Source organism: Cervus elaphus, chromosome 14 (genome assembly GCF_910594005.1).
Source record: "Cervus elaphus chromosome 14, mCerEla1.1, whole genome shotgun sequence".
NCBI lineage: Eukaryota > Metazoa > Chordata > Mammalia > Artiodactyla > Cervidae > Cervus > Cervus elaphus.
Genome location: NC_057828.1, coordinates 69,198,650 through 69,219,768, shown reverse-complemented (window position 1 = coordinate 69,219,768; position 21,119 = coordinate 69,198,650). Strand labels below are relative to the sequence as shown.

Below are 21,119 nucleotides of genomic sequence, written 5' to 3'. Positions count from 1 at the left end.
AGTATTTAAACTCTCTCTCTCTCTCTCTCGTGGCCCATTTTCATTGTGATTTCAACAAGCTCAAGTCACTCCTATTTTTAAATATAAAAAGTATATTCTAAAGTCACCTCCAATATATTTAACATACTATGGCAAGATCATTTTTTTAAACTTTTTATTTCATGTTGGAGTATAGCCGACCAACAGTGTTGTGACAATTTCAGGTGGGCAGCGAAAGGACTCAGCCATAATTATACAGGTATCGATTCTCCCCCATACCCTCCTCTCATCCTGGCTGCCACATAACATTGAGCAGAGTTCCCTGTGTTATGCAGTAGAAGCTTGTTTGTTATCCATTTTAAATATAGCAGTGGGCCCACGTCCCTCCCAAATTCCTTAACTATCTTTTCCCGCCATCCTTCCCCCCCTCCCAGCAACCATAAGCAAAACAAATATTTTTTAAAATAAAGGGCCAATCATGTGACTTGTGACTCAAATGCCATCAAGTTCTTCCTGCTGCATTTCTGATAAAAGTGCAGCCTTGTTGAATTAGTCTCGTTCTCCTTCACCTTGCTGTGTGTCTAACAGCTCACGACCCCACAAGTACTCTGCCTTTCTCTCACCCTTGAATATGCTGTTTTCCTTGCTTGAGACTCTCCCTGCTCTGAGCACTAGATCCTCCTCCTTCAAGTACCAGTTTAAATGCCATTTCAACAGGAAAGACTTCCCTGTTTCCCAGACTGATTAATGGCAATCTCCATTCTTTCCTCAGAACCCGTTCTGAGAGGTAGATTGCCATTTCTATATTTTAGCAATAATCTACAATCAACTTTACCCAACTCAGCGTCACAGTATTTATTCATTTTTCTTTGTATTCCCACATCCATGACTCCCAGTCGTTTGAATGGTAAGATTAACCAGGAAAACTGCATTTTTTTTTTTTTGAAAACTGCATTTTAAAACATAGAGAAGGATACTGCCAACAAGTTAATTCAAAATTATCCTCAGGCTTTCGTTCACATCATTTCAAACTGTCCCACACCAGTTTCTATAGCTATTTTCACACACAAAAAACACAACTTAAAGGAGTAAGAATTAGATAAACTGCATTGTAAAAAAAATCCTATAGGCACAATATCTCACAGAGGCAGCTAATTTAAAGTCTTGACTCAGTCCTCAAAGGAGAGTACAAATGTCTTTGAAATCCGAAACTCTGTATATCATAGGACAGTCATTTTATCTGACTCCAAGTACTCGCAACTTTGACCACCTGATGTGAAGAAATGACTCACTGGAAAAGACCCTGATGCTGGGAAAGATTGAGGGCAGGAGGAGAAGGGGACGACAGAGAATGAGATGGTTGGATGGCATCACCAACTCAATGGATATGGGTTTGGGTGGACTCCGGGAGTTGGTGATGGACAGGGAGGCCTGGCATGCTGCAGTTCATGGGGTCGAAAAGAGTCAGACACGACTGAGCAACTGAACTGAACTGAACTCGCAACTGATGTAAAGTCAACGTAGAACACTATGCCAACAGATAACAGAGCATCAGAGAACCATTCAAAATATTAGCATTCAAAGCTGTAGACAAAGATAACCACATCTGAAGAAGGGACAGCCCCTGGCTTGTCAAGGAACTCAAGCCACTGAAGAGTGAATCATATTTACGTATTTTCAACAGAAGAGCAAATAAGGGAACTTACGCATGTCACCAAAGGTTCCCTTTGTCACTTTTGTGGCACGCAGCACCACTACTGTGAACTTGTGGGAATAATGGTGCTCCACCTGGAAGAAAATAAACGATAATGAATTTAAAACAAACCTGAAATATAGGATTCAAGCAAATTGTTCTCATTCCTTCCTTGAGACAAATTGAAAATATTCCAGTAGAAAGGAAGTAACATGCATACCAGAAACATTCTTTGATCTTGAGATTCTTCCTTTTTTGATCCTCTCCTCTCTGTAGCACAGAGGACTGAGACATTTAGATCATGCTTTAAAATGTCCCTACAGCTTGACTGCTAGGACAGCTTTGCAGTCCCTACTTTACAGGGTTTATCAAGCCCTGAGGAAAAATGTAAATAAGGACTGCAGGCTTTCTCGGTGTACAATCAGGCTTTGTACTGGGTGATAAGTAAGACCTGCCTTAGAAAGCTGAAGTTCAGAGGAAGATGTTTGCATTATCTAAATTTGCTTGTTCTTATTGTTACTGTTCAATAAACCCCCCCTCCTTTTTTTGGTATAACATTTCCAGAGCAGTTTTCAAAATCCTTTGGATCTAAAACAATAACCAGCAAACCACTTAATTTTAACATATCTGTTAAAACCATACATGACAATGTCAAAACTTTCTACTAGCCTAAGAGCTTGTATGCACATAGGAAATATTAACAGGTAGAAGACTTTATTAAACACTTAACTGGAAATTAGTTCTCAAACAATTCTACTCACCAAAGCAGAATGGGAAAGCAGGAATTCACAAAATTCTCTGAGCAACTGAAAAGATTACAGTCTTTATCTAAAGTTCAAGTATTTTTGTTTTAGGAGAGACTCAAAAACTTCCCTGGTGGCTTAGAGGGTAAAGCATCTGCCAGCAATGCAGGAAACCCAGGTTCTATTCCTGGGTCGGGAAGACCCCCTGGAGAAGGAAATGGCAAGCACTCCAGTACCCTTGCCTGGAAAATCCCATGAATGGAGAAGCCTGGTAGGTTACAGTCCATGGGATTGCAAAGAGTCGGACACGACTGAGTGACATCACTTTCACTTTCACATTTATAAGTTACTACTGTATATGTTTGTGTGTGTGTGTGTATGCACATGCGTGCTCTCATGTGCTCAGTCATAGCCAACTCTTTGCAACCCCATGGACTGTAGCTCACCAGGCTTCTTTTGTCCATGGGATTTTCCAGACAAGAATACTGGAGTGGGTTGCCATTCCCGACCCAGGGATCAAATCCGTGTCTCCTGCATTGGCAGGCAGATTCTTTACCACTGACCCACCTGGGAAACCCAAGTTACCCCTACTTTTCATAATTTTAATAGGCTTGCTAAACTGGTTGAAAAGTCCATAACTAATTAAAAGAAGCTAAGAAACTGACAATACTAAGAAGTGAGTCTAAAAGCAAGGAGGCAGGAAAAAAAATTAAAGAACAGATTCAAAAGAACCAGCAGTAGTGAAATATAGAAGTAAATGTTATAAAGTATTCAAAAATTTCTGAAGCTATCACTCTATCAACAGAGTAATTTATGTTCAGATTTACAACAACATCAAGATGAGATGAAGTTATGAATAAGCATACCTTGTTTAAAAAGACAGAAGCATATAAAATCTTTCAAGATAATTCTTATTCAAGATTATTGTCAAACAGAAATACCTTCCATATTCAGAAGAGCTCTGAAGGGCCAAAGTTATTCCACATAAATGAAATTATCAATCATAAAAAGGTGAATGCCTAAAAACAGGCATATTGTCTTATACTACTACCAAAAATCACACCACTCCTCCCACCAAAAAAAAAAAAAAAGGAAGAGAGAGAGAAAGAGAATCGAAGGAATTCCCTGGTGGTCCATGGGTTAGGACTCCGTGCTTCGACTGCATGGGACACAGGTTCATTCCTGGTCAGGAAACTAAGAAGTTGCATGTCTTTGGCATGACCAAAAGAAAGAAGAAAGAGATTAAGAATCCACTATCGTAAGTTGAGACTTCAATACCCCTTTATTGGAAATGAATAGATCCAGCAGGCAGAAAATCAGTATTGACAGAGTTGAACTCAACAAATCATCAATCAACTAGACATAATTGATAACTATAAACTACTTCATCCAACAGCAGCAGAATACATATTATTCTTAAGCTCACATGGAACAAAAATTCAATGTCTATTCTCACAATGGAATTAGACATCAGTAAAATAATAACAGCTAGTGTAATCAGAACAGTATGGTATTGATGAAAAAATAGACAAATAGATCCATGGAACAGAATACAGAACCCAAAAATAGACCAAGCCACAAATAGTCAAATGACTTTTACAAAGGAACTAAGGTAATACAAAGGAAAAAAACAAAGACTTTTCAACACATGGTGCTGGAACAACTAGACATCCACATGCAAAAAAGAAAAAAAACAGAAAGATTCCAGACAAATGATGTCTGAGCCTGAACAAGAATAAGTAAAGGCTCTTGAAAACCCTGTTTATGAAAAAAAAAAGAAAACCCTGTTTATGGATTAGATTTCTCCACTAAAGAGAACTTTTCAATAACAATTATCATATATAATATTAAATAGCACATACTCCCCAAACCATCTAGGCTCTTTTTTTCATATCCTAGAACTTTAAATACCACAAGATTTTTCAAATGTCTAAAACCTTCCCTGTAAGATAAAAATGATTATCAATACTCATCTATTATTTAACACAATTTTTGAAATTGCTACAAATGTACTCATGTCAAATGTTTACTAATAACATGTGCAAAGAGATGATATTGTTATTGTAAGGATTCATTGCAAATGAACCATATGTTAAATATTCTAATAGGTGCAAATTCTGTTTCCCAATAATCCTACAAAATAGATGTTACTATATATATTTACAGATGAATAAGTGAGATTCTGAGATAGTAAGTAATTTCCAGTATCTCACAGACAATAAAAGCTAAAATTGAATTAGAAACCAGTCTTCCTGTCCCCAGTGTCTTTATTCTTTCTATATTCCTTTACTTACAGAGAATAATAATACGAACACTGATTCATGATAGTAAGAAAGGGCTACTTCCATTTATTAAAGTGTTACTGATAGTTATAATCTAGTCTATTATATCTGAAGTTAATCTAAAGTCTCTCTAGTAATTGAGTAATTTTCTCTATCATTCAACTCTCCATTTTAATCTGTTTTTATTTCCATTAGCCTCAATTCTATCTTACTAACTACAATCAGAACTTGTATATATGAATTTGCACACTGCTCACAGAAGATAAGGAGCAACCACTTTCTTGGTTTTTATAAGTTAATTTTGGAGGCATCACAAATCTTCAGATGACCAGTAAATTACCTTCAAAACAAGAGTGTCAAAACTATGCTCTTTTTAAGTGCCGTAAAGAGCCATGTTTCCTGGAGCCAATATCACAAATAATTTCAAACTAGTATGGACTAGGCTAGCTTCTAACTTGGATAAGAGGCTTTTGGTTATGTCTTAGGAATGATGCCAGAGGAAATATGTTATTGAATACAAAACCAGTGTTCCCTGTGGTGCGGTGGGGAACCTAATGACTCAGCGCAATGCTACTTGGTAGTCAACAAAAGGATGCCATATTTCAAGTGAGACGTCAAATATAAGCTCAATGCCCTGACTCAGTCACCAAGATTAAGCCTTGCCTTCAGGTCTTGGATTACCTTACTCAGTATCTTTCCTTATCCAAAATCTTTTTCATAGTGCAAATCATGATCCCCACCCCCTGTTTTTTGTTTTTTTTTTTCCCACAACTACAATTTCTAAGTCATCATGAAAACTGCTACTGCATTAAATTCATTCTGGAGAATTATACTGACCTCTGTAACTAAAATGATTGGGAAAAAAGAACTAATCAGTTTATACAAAATCAATTTGATGATTATCCTAATCTGTTGAAAGTTCTACTGTTACAAAGAAGAACTGTGAAATGTGAAACCCAAACGACTCTGTTTTAGGATAGCACCGCCATTTTGAATAAAACCCCCTCCGAGGAGAGAAAACGAAATTTAAAGAAAAAGAAACTCAAGGAGCCAATCAAGGGAGGACAGGAAAGTCCCTCACCCCCCCCTTACTCTAACCCACCAATCAGTAGCTAACAAGACATCCTTAGTTGAAGAATTGACCAATCCCCTTAAGCTTCCCTTCCCGCTTCCCCTGCTGCACAGTAAGAATTAACCAATCCCCTTAAGCTTCCCTTCCCTCTTCCCCTGCTATACAGTATAAAAATGATTCGCGGCTTTCACTGGGGGCTCCTTCCCCTTTGTGTGAAGAGAGTCCCTGCTCGAGCTTGTAATAAAGTTTCTCACTGTTTTTGCATCGATCCGCGGCTCCTGTGGTGTTTGGTGGAATTCCGCGATCCGGGTACAACAGAACCAAAGAACAATCATAAAACAAATCTGATGGAAGAGAAGGTAGATTCTGCACATACTTTTTTTTTTTTTTTCTGTTCAACTGCCATTGCCTGATTTTAACTCAAATTAAAGCTAAAGGCTATTAGGATGGTAAGGACTACAGAATCTCAATACTGAACACAGAGATCGTGATCACTGTAATCAGCCACAGGCAACTTCAAACAGATCTCAGCAATTTTAAAAAGAATTGCTGCATTGATGTCATCCAAGAGTCAAGATGCTTGTTTAGATAAGATACTTATTTTCAATGTCACATCCTAGTGTGATTTCATTCTGATACATTTAAGAGGCACAGACCTTGTGCATTCTTCTTGCACATTTTTTAAAGAAAAGAGCAATCAGTTTATTTAAAATCAACAGTTCTATCTAAACTTGCTTTAAGAACTATTAGTCATGGATTGGCTATATGTACAAATTACCCTAATGTCCAAAACACCAAATTTGGCAACAAAATTTAACTTTATCAGACATCAATAAGGAAAATTATAATCAGAAATATGACTTGCATTTCCTCTCCCTCATGAACAAGAAACTTTCCACTTGCACAGTAAGTATTATATATGTCAAATAGAGTAATAACATTACATTATAATATACACATCTTTAAATATTCAAGTAGAGCTCATTTTCACTGAAATTAGAAGATGTTAGGTCTTGTTTTAATTAGGATTACTGGGACTGCTCTAGCAGTGAAACCAGTACCAAATTTAAAAAATTGATAGTGACAACTTGGATCTAAAATACTCATTTAATGATATTCACCATGAATGTATTGTGACTCTAATATCTTCAAAATATAAAAAGTAAATAATCACCCAAATATTAATTGATATAAATTCTAGTCAAATGGTAATTACCCAGCTATAAGACAACACACACAAAAAATTTTTTTAACATTAGCTTTTTCCCCCTCTCTCAATACTGTAAGCAGATAGGTTTGGGGGAGTCCCAGAGAGAGAGTCAGGTATGACTTTCATGACATAAGAGAAGCCATTTTTGGCCTGAGCCATTTAGGGATCTAAGCCTGGCCTCAATGCTTGCCCTTGAACAGGTCTCAGCAATTAATGATCTTAAGGGAACAAATGAATGCAGGGAAAAAGGATTATTATCAGGCAAGAGAAATAACAAAAGCAAGATAATATATCAGTTGTTAAGACTCCTAGTTCTATTTCAATGGTAGAGATAAGCCTGAAGCTGTCAACCACCAGATCAACTGGAACCTAAGGGAAGATGATATTGACCTTTTAAGATGATGTTCATCTTTTCTAGCCTTTGTGACTTCAGTCAACAAAAGCTTGGACTCTGTCAATCTTTGCTACAATTATGCCAAACTAAAGGCTCAAGCCCCTTCATGAAGATGCATGTACTCTGAGCTTAAAACTTCCCCAATTTTGCAGTTTGGAAGACACTATTTTGGGAAAGAATCCTGGCATTCTCCTTACTTGCCACAAATAGTAAATCCTTCCTTCTCTTGATCTTTTGCTTGATTGTGTCTTTTGGTTCAACATTCACCCAGTTTTCAGGTAGCAATAATTCTGAAAAAAATCTACACTCTCCTAGGAGTAATTATGACTAAGTTAAGGCCTGTGAAGTATATATATACCTTTCTCCTCTTGGAGGGGCTCACTAGAACACAAGAAAAGTGCTCTTGAAAAGTTCTCCCCATAAGTCCTTAAAGTGCTTTGGGTGTCAGATACTTATTTGTTTTAGAATTACTGACCTACGTGATATGTCATGTTCATTCAAATCTAAGATGTCTTTGCACTGATGATTTTTAGCAGTGAACTTTAAGTCTAGTAGACCCAACAGACTTGGAAATATGAATATATTTACAGATAATATTTTGGATAATATACCCTTATTTTAAGGGACTTGTTAAAAAACCTCTTTGTCTTACATGTTCTTTCCCTTAAGCATTAATTGTAAAGTGATTAATATCTAAAAGACATAGGCAAAGGTCAGAAGGAATTTACAATATAGTGTTTTGTACTTTCCATCTTCATTTTCTACCCTTGCAATGCTATGATTTATAAGAAATGTATATATATTTGGTTATTCAGATAATCAAATATACATATATCACCATAACAATTTTATAATTATATAATTATGCATTTTATAATCATAGAATTGAGTTGAATTCTTGGTCACTCTGCTAGTGTCTAAGAATTGTTTGTTGATGTGGAGAAGCCTTCACACACATGTTGGAACTAAGTCTGGGAACCCCTTGCAGCCTCGGTTTCCTCATCTGTAAAATGGCAACTATAATATTACCAACTACATGGGATTTCTCAAGGGTCCCCTGTTACAAACCCAGATTCCAACATTAGAATTTCACACAAGGCAATATTGAATATCAAGTTTGGGGGATAATTTTACCATCTGTGGAAATCTTTTAAGATGAGATGATTATCTTTTTGGAATTATCTAGAGGCACAACGGATTTAGAGTAAAAGGAAGACATTGAATTCCACTTGTGATGGTTGCAGACTAAATAATCTGAGTTACCACTTCCCACAGAAAATAAATAAAAACTGAATGAGGTTTTACAAGGTAAGTAAGCATTTTCCTAAAAGTAACTGTGATGTTTAATTTCATTTGTCAACTTGGCCACAAAGTGCCCAGATTAAACATCATTTCTGTGTGTGTCTATGAGGGTGTCTGCGGATAAGATGAGTACTTGAATCACTGGAGTTGGGAAAGGAAATTGCCACCTCCAGTGTGGGTTGGCATCATCCAATCTGTTGAGGGCCTGAAAAGAATAAAAGAAAGAACTTTTCCCAAGGGAGGAGCCAAGATGGCGGAGGAATAGGACAGGGAGACCACTTTCTCTCCTACAAATTCATCAAAAGAATAATTGAACGCAGAGCAAACTTCACAAAACAACTTCTGATCGTTAGCTGAGGTCATCAGGCGCCCAGAAAAGCAACCCATTGTCTTCGAAAGGAGGTAGGACAAAATATAAAAGATAAAAAGAGAGACAAAAGAGCTAAGGACGCCATCCCGGGAAGGGAGTCTTAATAGAGGAAGTTTCCAAACACCAGGAAACCCTCGCACTGGCTGGTCTGGGGGAAGTTTTTGAATCTCAGAGGGCAACCTGACTGGGAGGGGAACAATAAATAAAACCCACAGATTACGTGCCTAAAAGCAACTCCCAGCAGAAAAGTACCCCAGACGCCCGCATCCACCACCACCAAGTGGGGGCAGAACGGAGAGGAGCGGGCAGCATTGCCTAGGGTAAGGACTGGGCCTGAGTGCCCTGAGGACAATTGGAGGGAGCTTTTGTGAGTTACCAACTTAAACTGTGGGATAGCAAGAGAGAGAGAGATAATTAACTGGCCCAAACACACTGCCTGCCATTCGCAGAACAAAGGGACCGAGCAAGTCCAGAGAAGAGCTCGCAGGCTGCAGACCGGCCCAGCCCCGTCGGAGGCAGGGGGGAGGGGAAAGGGGCAGGCTCGGCCCCAAGGACCGCATCCCCTACCGCACTGCAAACAGGCCTCCAGTTTCTAATGAAAGACCTCCTGAGATTCTGGATGGTCGACATCCGCCAGGAGGGTCGTGGCTAAACACAGGGCGCACGCACCCAACCGGCGCTGGCGGGAACTGGGTCTGGGGACGCGGAGGGGAGAAGGTGCACACACCCGACTGGCGCGGCGGAAACTGAGACTGGGAGCGCGGCGGAGGGGAGAAGGCGCACCGCACCCGGGGACAGCGCGCCCGTCAAGCTTCTGGCTGCCTGAGCTGCTCCGATGGGGTAGGCACAAAAAGCAGGCGCAGCTTTTTGTTCCGCGCTTTTGTGGAACACCCGAGGGCTGGAACTGCGCGCAGCACAGGGCACGCTCCATATAGAGCAGCTGGGAGCCTGAGCAGCGTAGGCAGGGAAAGCAGCGCCAGCCCCTCCCCGCAGCACGACGGAACTAGCAACGTGAATAAGAGAACACCTCCGCCCGACTGTGTCAGGGCAGAAATTGGGCACTGAAGAGACGGCAAACAGAAGCCAAATAAACAAAGGGAACCGCTTCAGAAGGGACCAGTGCAACAGATTAAAATCCCTGTAGGTAACACTGACTACACCGGAGGGGGCCTGTAGATATCGAGAAGTGTAAGCTGGAACGAGGAGCTATCTGAAACTGAACCAAACCCACACTGACCGCAACAGCTCCAGAGAAATTCCTAGATATATTTTTACTTTTAAGTAAAAAAAAAAAAAAAAAATTTTCTTTTTTTCTTTTTTCTCTTTTATTTTCTTTTAAAATTCCCTATTACTCCCCCATTACTCCTTAACTTTCATTTTCATAGATTTTTATGATTTTTTTAATTAGGAAAAATTTTTTTTCTTGTTTTTTTTTTTCCTTTTTCTCTTCTATTTTCTATTTTTCTTTTTCTCTTATTTCCTTTTAGAGTCCTCTATTACTCCTCTACTACTCCTTAATTTTCATTTTCATTACACTATAACCTTACAAAAAAAAAAGAGAAGCCCTATTTTTAAACCAAACTTCATATATATTTCTAAATTTTTTTGTGCATGTTTTGGTTTTTGTTTTTAATATTGTATTTTTAAGAGTCTAACCTCTACTCTAGATTTTTAATTTTTGTTTTTCAGTATATGATATAAATTGTGGACATTTAAGAATCCAATATTCAGTTCCCATTTTTATTCAGGAGTGTGTTGATTACTCTCTCCCAGTCTTGACTCTCTGTTTTCTACCTCAGAACACCTCTATTTCCTCTTTTCCTCTTCTCTTCCCAATCCAATTCTGTGAATCTTTGTGGGTGTCTGGGCTATGGAGAACACTCTGGGAACAGACAACTGCGTAGATCTGTCTCTCTCCTCTTGAGTCCCCTTTTTTCTCCTCCTGCTCATCTCTATCTCCCTCCTCCCTCTCCTCTTCTTCATGTAACTCTGTGAACCTCTCTGGTGTCCCTCACGGGGGAGAATCTTTTCACCATTAACCTAGAAGTTTTATTATCAGTGCTGTATAGTTGGAGAAGTCTTGAGACTACTGGAAGAATAAAACTGAAATCCAGAGGCAGGAGACTTAAGCCCAAAACCTGAGAACACCAGAAAACTCCTGACTACATGGAACTTTAAGTAATAAGAGACTGTCCAAAAGCCTCCATACCTACACTGAAACCAACCACCACCCAAGAGCCAATAAGTTTTAGAGCAAGACATACCACACAAATTCTCCAGCAACGCAGGAACATAGCCCTGAGAGTCAACATACAGGCTGCCCAAGGTCACACCTAACACATAGACCCATCTCAAAACTCATTACTGGGCACTCCATTGCACTCCAGAGAGAAGAAATCTAGTTCCATGCACCAGAACACTGACGCAAACTTCCCTAACCAGGAAACCTTGACAAGCCAATCGTCCAACCCCACCCACTGGGTAAAACCTCCACAATAAAAAGGAACCACAGACCCCCAGAATACAGAAAGCCCACTCCAGACACAGCAATCTAAACAAGATGAAAAGGCAGAGAAATACCCAACAGGTAAAGGAACATGAAAAATGCCCACCAAGTCAAACAAAAGAGGAGGAGATAGGGAATCTACCTGAAAAAGAATTTAGAATAATGATAATAAAGATGATCCAAAATCTTGAAAACAAAATGGAGTTACAGATAAATATCCTGGAGACAAAAATTGAGAAGATGCAAGAAATGTTTGATAAAGAGTCAATTAAAAATGAATAATGCAATAAATGAGATCAAAAACACTCTGGAGGGAACCAAGAGTAGAATAACGGAGACAGAAGATAGGATAAGTGAGGTAGAAGATAAAATGGTGGAAATAAATGAAGCAGAGAGGAAAAAAGAAAAAAGAATCAAAAGAAATGAGGACAACCTCAGGGACCTCTGGGACAATGTGAAACACCCCAACATTCGAATCATAGGAATCCCAGAAGAAGAAGACAAAAAGAAAGGCCATGAGAAAATACTACATGAGGAAAATACATGAGGAGATAATAGCTGAAAACTTCCCTAAAATGGGGAAGGAAATAGCCACCCAAGTCCAAGAAACCCAGAGAGTCCCAAACAGGATAAACCCAAGGTGAAACACCCCAAGACACATATTAATCAAATTAACAAAGATCAAACACAAAGAACAAATGTTAAAAGCAGCAAGGGAGAAACAACAAATAACACACAAAGGGATTCCCATAAGGATAACAGCTGATCTATCAATAGAAACCCTCCAGGCCAGAAGGGAATGGCAGGACATACTTAAAGTAATGAAAGAGAATAACCTACAACCTAGATTACTATATCCAGCAACGATCTCATTCAGATATGAAGGAGAATTCAAAAGCTTTACAGACAAGCAAAAGCTGAGAGAATTCAGCACCACCAAACCAGCTCTTCAACAAATGCTAAAGGATCTTCTCTAGACAGGAAATGCAGAAAGGTTGTATAAACGTGAACCCAAAATAACAAAGTAAATGGCAACGGGACCACACCTATCAATAATCACCTTAAATGTAAATGGGTTGAATGCCCCAACCAAAAGACAAAGATTGGCTGAATGGATACAAAAACAAGACCCCTATATATGCTGTCTACAAGAGACCCACCTCAAAACAAGAGACACATACAGACTAAAAGTGAAGGGCTGGAAAAAAATATTTCACGCAAACGGAGACCAAAAGAAAGCAGGAGTCGCAATACTCATATCAGATAAAATAGACTTTCAAATAAAGGATGTGAAAAGAGACAAAGAAGGACACTACATAATGATCAAAGGATCAATCCAAGAAGAAGATATAACAATTATAAATATATATGCACCCAACATAGGAGCACCGCAATATGTACGGCAAACGCTAATGAGTATGAAAGAGGAAATTAATAGTAACAGAATAATAGTGGGAGACTTTAATACCCCACTCACAACTATGGATAGATCAACTAAACAGAAAATTAACACGGAAACACAAACCTTAAATGACACAATGGACCAGCTAGACCTAATTGATATCTATAGGACATTTCACCCCAAAACAATCAACTTCACCTTTTTCTCAAGTGCACACGGAACCTTCTCCAGAATAGATCACATCCTGGGCCATAAATCTGGTCTTGGAAAATTCAAAAAAATTGAAATCATTCCAGTCATCTTTTCTGACCACACTGCAGTAAGATTACATCTCAGTTACAGGGAAAAAATTTTTTAAAAAATCAAACATATGGAGGCTAAATAACACGCTTCTGCATAATCAACAAATCATAGAAGAAATCAAAAAAGAAATCAAAATATGCATAGAAATCAATGAAAATGAAAATGCAACAACCCAAAACCGATGGGACACTGTAAAAGCAGTGCTAAGGGGAAGGTTCATAGCATTACAGGCTTACATCAAGAAACAAGAAAAAAGCCAAATAAATAACCTAACTCTACACCTAAAGCAATTAGAGAAGGAAGAAATGAAGAACCCCAGGGTTAGTAGAAGGAAAGAAATCTTAAAAATTAGGGCAGAAATAAATGCAAAAGAAACTAAAGAGACCATAGCAAAAATCAACAAAGCTAAAAGCTGGTTTTTTGAAAAAATAAACAAAATTGACAAACCATTAGCAAGACTCATTAAGAAACAGAGAAGAACCAAATTAACAAAATTAGAAATGAAAATGGAGAGATCACAACAGACAACACTGAAATACAAAGGATCATAAGAGACTACTACCAGCAGCTCTATGCCAATAAAATGGACAACTTGGATGAAATGGACAAATTCTTAGAAAAGTATAACTTTCCAAAACTGAACCAGGAAGAAATAGAAGATCTTAACAGACCCATCACAAGCAAGGAAATCGAAACTGTAATCAGAAATCTTCCAGCAAACAAAAGCCCAGGACCAGATGGCTTCACAGCTGAATTCTACCAAAAATTTAGAGAAGAGCTAACACCTATCTTACTCAAACTCTTCCAGAAAATTGCAGAGGAAGGTAAACTTCCAAACTCATTCTATGAGGCCACCATCACCCTAATACCAAAACCAGACAAAGATGCCACAAAAAAAAGAAAACTACAGGCCAATATCACTGATGAACATAGATGCAAAAATCCTTAACAAAATTCTAGCAAACAGAATCCAACAACATATTAAAAAAATCATACACCATGACCAAGTGGGCTTTATCCCAGGAATGCAAGGATTCTTTAATATCTGCAAATCAATCAATGTAATACACCACATTAACAAATTGAAAGATAAAAACCATATGATTATCTCAATAGATGCAGAGAAAGCCTTTGACAAAATTCAACACTCATTTATGATTAAAACTCTCCAGAAAGCAGGAATGGAAGGAACATACCTCAACATAATAAAAGCTATATATGACAAACCCACAGCAAGCATTACCCTCAATGGTGAAAAATTGAAAGCATTTCCCCTAAAATCAGGAACAAGACAAGGGTGCCCACTCTCACCACTACTATTCAACATAGTTTTGGAAGTTTTGGCCACAGCAATCAGAGCAGAAAAAGAAGTAAAAGGAATCCAGATAGGAAAAGAAGAAGTGAAACTCTCGCTGTTTGCAGATGACATGATCCTCTACATAGAAAACCCTAAAGACTCTTCCAGAAAATTACTAGAGCTAATCAATGAATATAGTAAAGTTGCAGGATATAAAATTAACACAGAGAAATCCCTTGCATTCCTATACACTAACAATGAAAAAACAGAAACAGAAATTAAGGAAACAATACCATTCACTATTGCAACAAAAAGAATAAAATACTTAGGAGTACATCTACCTAAAGAAACAAAAGACCTATACATAGAAAACTATAAAACACTGATGAAAGAAATCAAAGAGGACACAAACAGATGGAGAAACATACCGTGTTCATGGATTGGAAGAATCAATATTGTCAAAATCGCTATTCTACCCAAAGCAATCTATAGATTCAATGCAATCCGTATCAAGCTACCAACGGTATTTTTCACAGAACTAGACCAAAGAATTTCACAATTTGTATGGAAATACAAAAAACCTCGAATAGCCAAAGTAATCTTGAGAAAGAAGAATGGAACTGGAGGAATCAACCTGCCTGACTTCAGACTCTACTACAAAGCCACAGTCATCAAGACAGTATGGTACTGGCACAAAGACAGAAATATAGATCAATGGAACAGAATAGAAAGCCCAGAGATAAGTCCACGAACCTATGGACACCTTATCTTCGACAAAGGAGGCAAGGATATACAATGGAAAAAAGACAACCTTTTCAACAAGTGGTGCTAGGAAAACTGGTCAACCACTTGTAAAAGAATGAAACTAGAACACTTTCTAACACCATACACAAAAATAAACTCAAAATGAATTAAAGATCTAAATGTAAGACCAGAAACTATAAAACTCTTAGAGGAGAACATAGGCAAAACACTCTCCGACATAAATGACAGCAGGATCCTCTATGACCCACCTCCCAGAATATTGGAAATAAAAGCAAAAATAAACAAATGGGACCTAATGAAACTTAAAAGCTTTTGCACTACAAAGGAAACTATAAGTAAGGTGAAAAGACAGCCCTCAGATTGGGAGAAAATAATAGCAAATGAAGAAACAGACAAAGGATTAATCTCAAAAATATACAAGCAACTCCTGAAGCTCAATTCCAGAAAAATAAATGACCCAATCAAAAAATGGGCCAAAGAACTAAACAGACATTTCTCCAAAGAAGACATACAGATGGCTAACAAGCACATGAAAAGATGCTCAACATCACTCATTATCAGAGAAATGCAAATCAAAACCACAATGAGGTACCATTACACACCAGTCAGGATGGCTGCTATCCAAAAGTCTACAAGCAATAAATGCTGGAGAGGGTGTGGAGAAAAGGGAACCCTCTTACACTGTTGGTGGGAATGCAAGCTAGTACAGCCACTATGGAGAACAGTGTGGAGATTTCTTAAAAAACTGGAAATAGAACTGCCATATGACCCAGCAATACCACTTCTGGGCATACACACTGAGGAAACCAGATCTGAAAGAGACACGTGCAGCCCAATGTTCATTGCAGCACTGTTTATAATAGCCAGGACATGGAAGCAACCTAGATGCCCATCAGCAGACGAATGGATAAGGAAGCTGTGGTACATATACACCATGGAATATTACTCAGCCATTAAAAAGAATTCATTTGAACCAGTCCTAATGAGATGGATGAAACAGGAGCCCATTATACAGAGTGAAGTAAGCCAGAAAGATAAAGAACATTACAGCATACTAACACATATATATGGAATTTAGAAAGATGGTAATGATAACCCTATATGCAAAACAGAAAAAGAGACACAGATGTACAGAACAGACTTTTGGACTCTGTGGGAGAAGGCGAGGGTGGGATGTTTTGAGAAAACAGCATGTATATTATCTATAGTGAAACAGATCACCAGCCCAGGTGGGATGCATGAGACAAGTGCTCAGGCCTGGTGCACTGGGAAGACCCAGAGGAATCCGGTGGAGAAGGAGGTGGGAGGGGGGATCGGGATGGGGAATACATGTAACTCCATGGCTGATTCATGTCAATGTATGACAAAATCCACTGCAATGTTGTGAAGTAATTAGCCTCCAACTAGTAAAAATAAATGAAAAATACATAAATAAATAAATAAAAAAAGAAAGAACTTTTCCCCCATCTCACTGCTTGAGCTGAGACATCTCCTTTTATCTCCTGCCTTAAACTGAATTACACTGCTGTCTGTCCTGGGTCTCCAGGTTGCTGATGGCAGATATGGGACTTTCAGTCTCCATAACCTCATCACACAATTCTTCGCAATATATCGCCATGGTTAGATCAATCTGTTATAGTCTGAATGTTTGTGTCCCCCCCAAAATACATGTTGACATTCTAAACCCTCAAAGATGATGGTATTAGAAGATGGGACATTTGGGAAGAAAAAAAAAAAAACATGAATGGATAAGTGCCTTTATGAAAGAACTGAACTGAGAGAAATTCTTTGCCCCATCCACAGAGTGGACACTGCAGCTATGAACCAGGCCCTCATCAAATACAACCATGCTCGTGTCTCAATCTTGGACTTCTCAGACTCCATAAATGTGAGGAATAAGTTTCTATTGTTTATAAGCCAACCAGTCTCCAGTACTGTGCAGTGCTTTGCGCTTAGTCGCTCAGTTGTGTCCAACTCTTTGCGACCCCATGGACTGCAGCCTGCCAGGCTTCTCTGTCCCTGGGGAGTCTCCAGGTAAGAATACTAGAATACTAGAGTGGGTTGGAGTGGAATACTAGAGTGGAATACTGGAGTGGGTTGCCATTTCCTTCTCCAAGAGATCTTCTTAACCCTAGGATCAAACCCAGGTCTCCCACACTGCAGGCAGATTCTTTACCATCAGAGTCACCAGGGAAGCAGCCCAAACAAATTAAGACATTCTATCTATCTCCTTTTGGTTCTGTTTCTAATCAGAGATCCTGACTATTACAGTAACAAAGAACTAACAAGATAGGAATCCTTAATTCCCATAACAGAGATCAAGAAGTGCAGAGAAACACAGGGATGAGCAGTTTGACCACAGGACATTTGCTGATCCAAAGAGGAGGAGGCTGAGAAGCTGAGGGATTAGGAGCCTTCTAGGGATAAAGAACCTAGTAAACAACTCTTTTGTTTCAAGCCTAAGACTCCACAGACTGCGCCATAGGAATAACTTTGTACAATGCCCCCTACCCCGTACAGTCGGCCAGTTTTAATGTCATTCAGGAAACCCAAAGAACAAGTAACCTGAAACTGGGATTACCTTTATCCCAGACTGCTAGCTTCCCGAGAAGCCTGACGGAAACCAATGAAATTCTGAAGAATTATTTCTAGAGATGATTTTTCATTATAATGATGTTCAGCAAAATCAAAGGTAATTAGGAACACGAGGAGGTATCACACCAAGGCTCCAAACCAGCACAATAAATTAACAGGCACAGAAACAGTTCTCTCCATGAAACAGTGAAACTACACTTAGCATGTTTAAGGAAATTGAAGTCAAACTTCAGTATGATTATATTAAACTTCAAACTATTAAAAAAAAAATGGCTCAGAAGTTTTGAAAAAGAACCAAATCAAAATTCAAGAACTAAGAAGTAAACCTGCTTTACTTCTGGTTTACACAGGGATTCCCAGCCTGTGCTCTGTGGTGAAGAAGCAGAAATACGGACATTACTTTAAGCACACACACTTTTGCCTCCAATGGGAGGCTTGTGGCAGGGAACGGCTGGCATCAGAAAAACAGCAAAAGCATATCATTAACCATCCTCTTCCTCACTTTGCTAGAATTTGTTAGTGCTCACCAAAAATATGCTATTGCCATAAAACTCATTATTCCTTTGTGCACTGTGCTGGCACTTCTGTAATAGTTTTGGCACCTTTATATTTCTGATTTCCCAACAGCAGTATCTCACCTCCTGCTGCCCCCTGGAAATATCTTACCTTACTAAGTTTCTAAAGAATACTTATGTATATAATGATTTATTATTTATAAAGCCCTGTGGAACAGACATACAGGTACTATTCATACTACATGTGAAGCAGCTAAAAGTTTAAGTGCTCAAGAGCACGTAACTGAAGTCTGGAATTACCACTAAAACACTAGTTCTTTGATGACCTACTCAGTGGTTTCCCCCACCCCTCATGTTACCATAATAATCTAGAATAATAGCTTTGTACTTTTTCGGTAACATTTCCAGTCATCCTACAATGACCTTTTTCAAAGGTCCCTGTATTTTAGCAGGCAGTCATGCTCACATACCCAGGTGGTTGACCTCAGTGTGGACACAACCTCAGTTTTCCTTGGATGTGGGGCACTGGCCCTCCATTGCTAATAGATGGTGGGAAGAACTCCGGATTTTTTCACTCCAGGGAAGTGACTCATCCCTTCAGAGTAAAAAGATGGAATTTTTTTTATGAATATTTTATATTTGATCTATCTTTGTAACACTGATATCTTCCTGATCCAGCACAACTTCAGTAGACTGTGGAGACAAAGACCCTTCAGATGGGACAGAACCTCAGAATAACTCTAGACATATGGACATTGCATTCTGCCATAGATGTGTTACTCCACTTTCTCCTCCATTCTTAAAAGTTGGCACCGCTGGAAACGAGAACTTGCTGTATCAGCCCACAGGATTCTCCAACATGTCCCTGCATCACAGGTATGGTGAAGATGAGTCCAATCTTCACTGCCTTGAGGCAGATGAAACTGCATTGGCCCATCTGGCACCCTTCACTACGAGTAAGTTGGCTTAGCTTTCCACATCTCTCCTTTTTAATAAAATTGTTCTGTGTTGAGTGCACTCACCTATATATTGTGAAAAGTATCTTTCTGTGAAAACTAGAGCAGGAAATTTTGTCACAAAAGCAATTTACACACACACACACACACACACACGCATAGTTGTTTGTTTTTGTTTTTTAAACACGTAACAAAAACATGCATGAATAATACCAGAAAGCTCTTAGGATCCTCTGTACTGAAAAGGGTTATACAATCACAGGGAACTCTGCTCAATGTTATGTGGCAGCCTGGATGGAAGGGGAGTTTAAGGGGAGAATGGATACATGAATATGTATGGCTGAGTCCCTTTGCTGTCCACCTGAAGCTATCATAATATTGTTAACTGGCTATATTCCAATATAAAATAAAAAGTTTTTAAAAAGAAAAGGGCTATACATTGGAATGTTGATGGAGCGTCCAGTTTTGATGCTGGGGAAGGTCAAGGAAAATGTGACACAGATATGTGGCTTTGGCATATTTCATCATATTAAGGTGCCATATAAGTAATTACTGGGCTTCCCTGCTGGCTCCAGCAGCAAAAACTACGCCTGCAATATGGGAGACCCGAGTTCGATCCCTGGGTCAGGAAGATTCCCTGGAGAAGGGAATGGCAACCCACTCCAGTATGCTTGCCTGGAGAATTCCATGGACAGAGGAGCCTGGCGGGCCACAGTCCATGGAGTCGCAAGGAGTTGGACACAACTGAGTGACAGAGGGACAGAGAACAATAGTTATTATGACCTACGTATCTGACTACAGTTAACAAAATCTGCAAGGAAAGGTGACAGAAATGAGCCTTAAAATACCCAGATACGGTTTGATTTTAAATATGTTATCCCTTGTTAAAAAAAAGAGAAACTAAATGGCCAGTTAACATGGTCAGCTGCCAAGAGACACATGGGGACTGCACAGGCGTTAATAGCAAGTCCTGGTCAAATAAGGTAGAAAAGAGAAGGTCATTTGAAATAATAATGTTTTTCAAAATGCATTATCCTCCAAACGTACCTACCTTCTTTCATTTCCTCATGGCATGTACTGTCTTACCTCCAGACTACTTACTTCACACATGCCCTTCCCAATCCTGTCATTTTCTCGCTCTTTTCCTAACCTTCAAGTCTGTGCTTACATGTCACTGTCTCAGGGAATTCCAGAAAGGTTCCTGTTATTAGTTATTCACATTGTATATTCCCAGAGTAATCTTCATCATCTCCTATCAGAGTCATTACGATTATTATAGATTGTTTGTCTGCCAGATATAAGCTCAATTTGGACACGACTAAGTGACTGAGCACTAATATAGCACTATAAGCTCAATTCAGGGATTATTTTGATTCCCAGCGCCTACCGACCGGGACTAGAACACAATGGGCATTCAATAAATTATGATAAAGGAAATTCCCTGGCAGTTCAGTGGTTAGAACTCCACACTCTCATTGCCAAGGGCCTAGGTTCAATTCCTGGTCTGGGAACTAAGATCCTACAGGCTGCATGGTGCAACCAAAAACATAAAAATTAAAAAATAAAATAAATGATGATAAGTGCTCAGAAAAAAAATATTAAAATAGATCTGGAGACAGAGTGAATTCAAAGTCCAAATGTTAAGATTTAGAATTATCATTGGTCTTCGTCTCAAGCTCAGGGTTATACACTTTAACCTTATCTTTCTTCTCAGTTTCAAGTGCCAAAGTGTTCA

General features: G+C 38.8%; 1 protein-coding gene across 1 annotated transcript in view; it reads right to left on the bottom strand.

Annotated features, from left to right (window-relative positions):
- PLA2G4A (phospholipase A2 group IVA) overlaps window positions 1-21,119 on the bottom strand; it is a 161,404-nt gene that overhangs the window by 109,284 nt on the left and 31,001 nt on the right. Inside the window, exon 3 of the mRNA XM_043923575.1 lies at window positions 1,686-1,767. Coding sequence (XP_043779510.1) covers window positions 1,686-1,767 — 82 coding nt within the window. The remainder of the gene's footprint in view (window positions 1-1,685; window positions 1,768-21,119) is intronic.